This window comes from Penaeus vannamei, chromosome 1, assembly GCF_042767895.1.
Source record: "Penaeus vannamei isolate JL-2024 chromosome 1, ASM4276789v1, whole genome shotgun sequence".
Lineage (NCBI taxonomy): Eukaryota > Metazoa > Arthropoda > Malacostraca > Decapoda > Penaeidae > Penaeus > Penaeus vannamei.
The window spans coordinates 7,146,246-7,155,374 of record NC_091549.1 but is presented as its reverse complement, the minus strand read 5'-3'; the positions used below and the strand labels follow the sequence as shown (position 1 = coordinate 7,155,374).

The window sequence follows — 9,129 nt, the reverse complement described above, 5'->3', positions numbered from 1 at the left end:
TATAATAATGCTTTTCAGGTGTTTTGTTCACTACGTTACTTAAAATGAAAGTTGCGTGCATTCTATTTTTGGTGCAATCATAACATTAACGAGAATAATAACAATTATAGTAATGGTGATAGTAATAATATTAATCATGAGGATAATAATAATATTGATAATGAAAAAGCTTCAATACTAATAACAGTTATAGTAATGATAGTAGTAATAATATCAATGATGAGGATAATAATAATAGTGATAAGGATAATGCTTCAATACTAATAACAACGATGATAATAACAATGATAATGATAATATAATAACAGTAATGATAATAATGATGATAATAAAAATATAAATAATAATATTGAAGACAGTAATGATTGTAACTATCAGTGTTATTATGATTATTATTATTTCTCATCATTATTTATATCATTATCATCGTTATCAGTACCATTACAATGATCAACACCGTTTTATTAATATTATTATTATTAACATTATCTATCATTTTCAACATTAGTGTGATTATTATAATCCTCCTCCTCATCATCAAAATTACCATCACCATCATTAACATCATCATCACCATTGCTAACATCATTATCATCATCATCACAATTATCATAATTATCATCATAACGATAATGATAATAGTAGTAATAATAATGAAATTCATATAGGTTATATATATATATATATAGGTTACAGCAAATATATAATGGGCGTTATCTTGATTCAGAAATACTGAACTATTTAATGGCTATTAATGATAATAGCGTATTGAGAATTTTCAAGAATGAGACCTTGGTAATATAATCATTTGAATAATATAATTCTAATGATGCAATTAAAAGAGAGAAGTCACACTTGAAACTCTTTTTATACATGCCAGAGTCTAACAGCAGTGTTAGTATATTAAAGAATGATACGATGCACGATGCACATATGATTCTCTCTATATATATAGCCTGTGTGTGTGTGTGTGTGTGTGTGTGTGTGTGTGTGTGTGTGTGTGTGTGTGTTTGTGTTTGTTTGTGTGTGTGTGTGTGTGTGTGTCTGTGTGTGTTTGTGTGTGTGTGTGTGTGTGTGTGTGTGTGTGTGTGTGTGTGTGTGTGTGTGTGTGTGTGTGTGTGTGTGTGTGTGTGTGTGTGTGTGTGTGTGTGTGTGTGTGTGCTTGCGTGTGTATGCGCGCACGTAATTTCTTTGTCAGATTGAAGTACTTCAAAAACTAAAAATACCGCGCACATGATCAGCAAAGGATGTTTCTAGAATAGCATATTGTTTTACTTTTCCCCATAAACACTATATGTGCAGTATTTACTCCCTCTTACCTCATGCATCTCATTACTAAGAATGTTAGCGTGAGTCGTTGAAGGTTTGTTCAAGTGAAATTGCTATCAGCTACTCAGGTGTGTGACTCATTCATTTAGCAGATATATTTTTCATACTTAATTTTGGCAATAAATTCTGCTCTCGTTTGTATAACTGGTTCATTATTACACTTTATACATCAAAAAATATTCTAAAGACGCACTCCAGAGCTAGTCTTACGAGAAACAGCAATGGTTCTTTATTTAGAAGTATTTTTTGTTTTCTCCATATCAAATATTTAGCAATTTAAGGATTTGAAATCCATCATATAATGAGCAAGTTTAAAGATCATACAATTGTAAAGCCTATCCTTGTGTGCTCAGTTTTAGTTTCCTTATAAGGAATCCTTTTTAGAGATATTTGTAAAGGGAAAATTGCTTTAGTGGCTTCAAATATCTTACTTTCCACAAGTCACACTGCTCCCCAACAAAACATTTTCATCTGGTCACCTCAGATATACCTGATCCTTACGTACTTGACCACTGAAAATATGTTGTATACAATATTATTTTGCTCCTTTTCGGATAGAAAACACTTCTGCCATGAGATGTTGTGAAATTAGTTTATGTTATTAATACCTTTGACCTAAAATACAAAGCTTGTTAGATATTACTAGGTTCAGTCACAACAGTAATATTTAGTGGTCAAAGGATCCCCCACTACATAAATGACTAAAGAAGCTTGATTCAGTCAGTGTCCTCTTATTGTGGTGAGTTAGATTACCCATCCAAAATGGTCCTATCTCTAACTCATTAGATATGTAACTTTTTGACTGAGATATTCGCAAAAGAATAGAAAAAAAATCAACAGAGCTATCAGTTATACCTAAGGGATTAAAAGAATACTGGCCATTATTTTCAAAATGCTCATTATTGTTATTTTAAACCCACCAAATGGATAAGCAGTTTACTATAGCCTGTTACTTGAAGAACTACAGTGCACATAAAGAGTAAAAGGAGAAAGTAATGGGGGAGACTATATAAATTTATTTGTACAGTCCTCAAATGATTCTTTGCTTAGTAAACCTTGACGAGTTGTGCTGTAATAAATACACATCTCACTGCAGCATTGTAGGAATTAACAAGAAAAGATCACTTCACTTAAAAAAAAGAAGAGACACACAAATACCACTTGTAACACCAGATATTTACTGTCAGAGATAGTAGTGTTAGCGCATTTGTCAATATCCTAACAGAGGCAAGTAAACGGTATTAACCTGTTGATGCCAGGACTGTAAATTTACATGCACTTTCTACTATTTTTCTTTCTTTACTATTATCCTCTACAACTCAATAACTGCTGTGCCATCAAGGAATCCCCATGCCTTAATTTTTTTCCTAGTGTTTATATATATATGACAATTATCACTGTCATTAACATGACCACAATAATATTTATCATAATGTTAATGTTACTGGCAAATGAAACATAGAAAAAATATAACTCTACATCAGAGATTTAGAACAGTACATCCAAAAGAAGGCATAAAATAGGAAGAAAGAAGTTTGAGTTTTTATATATATTTACAATGTAGTTGATGTATTTTGTAGTTTGTATTCAACAACATTCAGTAGTAAATGAAAATAGAACACTGGAATATCTATGTAAAGTAGCCACAAAAACTTGGGTATTTTCTTCATCATTAGCATAATGTAAAATCTAAGCCTCTACATAGAAATAAATAAATCAAAAAGAACTCAACAATTATTTTCTTTATATTAAAAAAAATGTTGGACATAATAAGTACTTTTCTACTAGTACGATGATATAAATTATTAACACGTAATTTGATATGAACACAAAAATGAAACAATAATAAGCTTTCTATTGAGAAGAGGATTATAAAATTGTCAATCTAGAATCCTTACTCTACTAAATATATCTGCTTGATATCAAGGAAAGGTAATTAGAAACAAAAATAATTTGGAAATATATTTAGGTCCCATTCATCAAGCTCTGCAATACAATAGTCTGTGGGAGTTCAGTAATTCACTTCCAATTTACTAGTCCTATGTTAAATGGAGTGAATAACTCGAATAACCTAACATTCATCTTTTCCAGAATAAAAAAAAAAAAGAAAAATAAACACAAATCTTAACTTGTAACTTTTCTCTTCTTGACTTTCTTTTTCAATGCATCAATATCAACATTTGCACTGCCTTGCTTTGGTTTGTCTGCCTTGTGCTGTGGTTCTTCGGGTGGTACAAAGGATTTTGCTCTTTTCTCCTTCTGCTTCTCGGCCACCGCCTTCTTCTTCTCCTCGTTGGGTCTCTTCCTCTTTGCGGCATTACGCTCCTCCTGGTCCACGAAATACTTGCCCTCTGCCAGTTCCTTGTCGATCTTCCTCTCCTGGGGTTCTGGGGGGAATGGGGTGTAGGGTTTCTTGTCCTTCTTCACCTTTGGCTTCTTCCTTTGTACGTTTTTGCTCTTGAATTTTGGCAAGAATCTGGACCAGTCTTCATTCTGTGAGCAAATAGTGTAAATAAACTATGTAAATTAAATTGAAACACATCCACATTAATAAGACAATAAATATCCCCCTTATATTCACTTTGCTTGTCCACATATGTTTACATTCGTTTATACATGTATATGTAAGTACAATCATAATGTCTACGAAATTCCCTTAATATGACATATGATCTGACCTTTTTGTCTGGACTGCTAGCCAGATGTCTTTTGATCATGAGAGACTTGAGGAGGTACACTGGATGAATGTTGTTCATGGTGTCTGTCACAAATCGCACAACCTGGAAAAAAAAATCAACCTTTTTAAATCCCATTGTTCGTGGGTTCGTATACTGTCTAATGTAGTTTTTTGGGAGTTTTGTTGCACAAAGTTGGTTCCGTAAATGCTCATCCACCAAGAAGTAAATTAGGTCCTACATGACTGCACCTGATTTCCACTTTCCTTGAATTTGCTGGAAAAACGTTTTTCCTAATGCTATTAATATTAATACTCATGTTACTGTTGACATTAAAATTATTAAATATAATGTTACTAAAATATCAAAAACAATAAATAAAAAAATCTTTTCTATAAATCATAGAAAAAAACAGGTGAGACAGGTATAACTAATAACAGACTCCTTTGTGAATAAGCACTTGTGGAGCCATCTATGGGTAAACACAATTGATAAGGTAGAATTACAGTATTCATGGCAAGTTATCATCCCATCTGTAACTGGTGTGTTAAAACTTATTCTCTTATATTACTCATGATCTGCCTTATCAAAAGTGAGACAGTTATTTATCTTAGTAAGTTATGTAATCCTAAAAAGAGAAAGGAATTCTAAACATTTACTCTAAAATTGTTTTAATGCAATGAGTTATGTTACACCTTTATTTGATTAAGAAACAAATCAGAATTATCAAAAAAACAAATCAAGAATAGAAACAAACCTCAAGTACTCCTTTATAAGGACCAATGGTTGACACAGTTTGTCCCTGAACGAGCACATAGCAATCAGTTAACAATTCTAATGCTTTTAGCGTCGTTCCGTTTGAACCAATCAGCCTCTGCCTGCGCTTTATGAATCTCTCTTTGTTGCGAATCATGCCACCAATCTGTAAGATTATTTAAAAGATAAGCTCATTAACAAAGGCACTACTATAATAAAAGATAAAAGGATCGGGCAATAAAGTCCCACCAAAACAGAAATTGGAAATACTGGGAAATGCCATAAAAACTACACAATATTGTGGAAATTCAGCAAATTATTCATTTTAATACAAATACAAAGAAGTAAAAGCAAACTTGTTCCTTTTCTAGGAGTAAAAAATAAAACAAAAATATATAAATAAATAAATAATTCTCTTTAATAATGGAGTAAATAAAACAATAGCATATATCAATGAAAAAACATAAAATCTATACATTCTTAATGATATTACTCTATACCTCCTAATCAGAGAACAGAGAATAATGAAGCAACCATCTCTGCAGGGCAAATATAATATGTGTAGGTTAATTTTAGCATATTAATGTACACTGCCTACATGTATATAATTCTTGTATAATCTTTTTTGACACTAACTAAGATTCAGATGAGTTTTGTATATAAACCTATAGTGATTGATCCCTGAAGGTTCAGTAAGCAAGTAAACACATTAACAAGTTGGATCCAAGTGACATGACAGTCACATCATTTTTTAAATATCAGGCTGAAGGTGCAGTGCCTTTCATGGAAAAATTGCCTGCCGGCTGAAGTAATGGGAATGTGTCATGAGAAATTTGGCAAAAGGTAGATAATGGGAATTAGTCACGAGTGCACAAAGCTCTTGCAGGAAGGTTAGACGCAGTGGGTATTTAAGAAAGGATTCCTGCATTATTTCCTCCCGTAAACAAGGGGGAATATACCATCAGTGAGCCATGGCTGGAAGTGCCTGCCTAGTGTGACCAGCAGTGAAGGGAGCATTCCAGAAAATTTAATAAGAAAATATCTTTTAAAAACTACACAAATAACACAATGTTAATAATAGCCTTTGTAATTCCACAGAGATGTAGACTATATGTAGAGATAATATCTGGTCTACGAACCGTCAACATTCTGTCACCATCTTGACACATAAATCATATGACCAATACAGACCTTGCAAAAAGGGAGATAATAACAATTCAAAAGAGAGCCAAAGAGTCTTGATACTGCACAAAAGTATTCGTGTGGGCCTACAAGCCACACACCTGAGTCACCACTCAAGCAAGTCTATTGCCTGAATAATGGTCCATGTGAAGGCAATGAGGCATCTGGGCCCAATGGGTTGTGTTTGAAACGACATTTCCTTTACTGAAATGCATGTGTATATATAATCTGTTTATGTATTATTTCATAATCTATTTTAAAAAAACATAAATAAAGAACACAAAAGTAATCAATAAGAACTTCATCCCGACTTTAGATCAATGTGACATGCTTGAAAATTATGATAAAATTGTGCATGCCTCTGTCTAGACCCAAAATAACACATAATTTGTAATCATCAATGAATGTACTGATGATAAATACTATTTTGCTACTGACTTCTGCAACAGCACGACCAGTACACATACACAAGAACAACAGTAAATGAGTAATTATTAAAAGATAACTTTTACTTGAAAGAATTCATAATTCTTTTTTTTGTAATGTCACTGAGTAAACTTCTGAACTGTGAGGTGTAAGAAAGTTAATAGTTAACTTTTCCTGAGTGAGCATTACATGCTCAAGTTGAATTAAGGATAAAAATGGAAAAAACAGACCCTTAAAAAGAAAAAATCATAGCAACAAAATACAAAATTTATATATATATATATATATATATATATATATATATATATATATATATATATATATATATATATATTATAAGCAGCATGAAATCCCTTTGCTTTCCATAAAAATGAACAGCATGATCATAATGACATAATAGTCTTCCATACATGGTCTGACAACACTGAACAATACGTTAAAAGGATAAACTATGATCTGTCCACTTAGATTTTTTTGTAATATATGTGAAAAATGTAATTCATTTTTATTTTTTCTGAAAATCTGCCAAGTCTGAGCGCATTTCAATAAAAAAAATTAAATAGATTTTTGGTCAGAAAATCCTTAGTTTAACCGTTGAATCCATTTTATAGTAGTCTGATACTAGATCAACACATAAAATATTACTGATACTACACAATGTATCATTTCTCAGTATTGATGACATATATTTTTAAATTTCCCAATATTCCCTTTTCAGCAAATGCTAATAACATTCACATGTGAAAAATAAATAATGACAGAAAATCAATAAATAAGCCTATGAACAAACATTATAAATGCTACGTACCTTAATAATTTCATGTGTGATACCATCCTGTAGAACCCTCACTGCCTGTTCTATAGGGACTGACCGACTGAGTAGTTTAATAATATCTCGAGCCTTTATGATAGCATACGGATCCCAAGTACTTCGTGTTGTTGCTACTTTCATGCTTCCTTTGATGAGATCCAGTTCAGCCTTGATTCCATGTTCCTAAAAAGTGAAAATATCATATTTAATGAGATTATTTATGGTCTTTTGACAAGGATACAAAAAACTAATGAATCAATAAAAAATATAAAAATTGGTGCTTCTACATGGTTTGGTGGATTAGTGACTGTAAAGTTGGATTAATCAATTCTGGATTAGGAATCCAGAAATGGTTCCCCATAGCCCCTTTACATTACACTTTGTGTCTGCTTTAGATTTTACTGCATCGTGCACAAATCAATGCTCTGGTGTTGTGTTGTGGTGTACAAGCAGTGATATATGAAAGGGAATTAGTGAAATTAACTTCTAGAACATGTTCTTCCTTGGTAATTTGTTACTCTTAACACTTTTTCGTAAGCCTTCAACATCAAACTGGCTATATCTAACTGTGGTACCAAATGACCAAGCAGACATAATTGACCTCATTTTCTTGACTATTTCCTTGAAAGGAGCTCATATGAGCTGGTGAGGTGGTGCAGAAGTGATTACAGAGTAAGCCTAACCTCCCGGAGTATAAGAAGTGGCATAGTCAAAGGTCTGCCTATAACCCATCATGTCCACTTACCTTCAGTGTTTTATCCAATAAAGGCCAGCATTCCCTTATGTATCTTTCACGGTATTTGGGGAAAAGAAGCGAAAATGAGCTCTCCTCCAGGAGGTGGCTTTTCATATCTCCTTTCTTGAACTCGGGGATCTTGATTGACCAAGCATTCTCCACTGGGCCCTTTGGTGTCTCCCCATTCTCTTCCTCGTTGTCTGACATTTTAACTGGCTGTCTGCAAAAAGAGTTTCCTTTGCAATCAAATCAGATATATAAAAACTCAAAACCCTATTGATTCTCTCTGTTGTACAAATTGTACAACAGCTGAACCATGCATAAAATAGGTTCCAATAAACTTATCTTACATGAAGTTGCTTTTTTATGCTATTTCACTATGATGGTACAGTATTTTATCATCATTCAAGATTCTGCATTATAAGAAATCAATCAGAATGTAAGGGAGCGGGGAACATAATCATACTCTGGCAGTTCATACCGAGTAGAACACATTTACAAATAATTTTTGTAACTTCAACTACTTGATTTCATTTGAAAATAAATATCTGTTATAGCAAAAAACACTACACTCCTAAAGATAAGATATGCATCAAGGAAAAAATACATATACTCTTTATGCTTACACTACTTTATCCAGGTTCCACATTAATTTTCTTTTTTAGATTTTAAGGTGTTAAAAATGAAACTTATCACTTAACATAATAAAATGTGAACACAATTAGAATTTGTGGAAGAATAAATCAAGGTAATTAAAGAAATATATAGCAAGAAATATATAACCCCATACACATCTCAGGAATGTGATGGTCACAAATATGAAAACATACTAGAAAAAATATCCCATCGAGTTGACAGACTGACCAAAGGCAAGTTCACATTCAGTTTATAGAACAGTGCAGTCAGTGAGGCATTTTGACATTTTTAGTGCGGGTAATGTTTCCTTTGAAACTTACTTACTGAAATAGTTTTGATTGCTCAAGAAATACTTTTATAGTGGTATAACAATAGTACAGGACTACATCATAATGTTTAAAACTTTTTTTCTACTACATAAAGCTAATATATTCTTGGAGACTTCTGTATGTCCAATTTAAAAAAGAGCAAATAAGAGTGGAGGAAGTTACTATGTATGATAAATGGCTATAGTCTATTCATAATTACAAAGACTTCTTGCAATTACATTCTTTTGTAGTCCTCGAACAGATAATACG

The 9,129-nt window shown here is 32.3% G+C and overlaps 1 protein-coding gene across 1 annotated transcript in view; it reads right to left on the bottom strand.

The window, feature by feature from the left end:
- Positions 1-2,863: 2,863 nt before the first annotated feature.
- The window catches only part of dbe (KRR1 small subunit processome component homolog dbe), a 7,075-nt gene continuing 809 nt past the window's right edge, over positions 2,864-9,129 (bottom strand). Inside the window, exons 2-6 of the mRNA XM_027375878.2 lie at positions 7,925-8,135; positions 7,177-7,362; positions 4,762-4,926; positions 4,008-4,109; positions 2,864-3,822 (exon numbers count right to left, since the gene is read on the bottom strand). Of these exons, the coding sequence (XP_027231679.1) occupies positions 3,454-3,822; positions 4,008-4,109; positions 4,762-4,926; positions 7,177-7,362; positions 7,925-8,122 (1,020 nt within the window). The 5' untranslated portion in view covers positions 8,123-8,135 and the 3' untranslated portion in view covers positions 2,864-3,453. The remainder of the gene's footprint in view (positions 3,823-4,007; positions 4,110-4,761; positions 4,927-7,176; positions 7,363-7,924; positions 8,136-9,129) is intronic.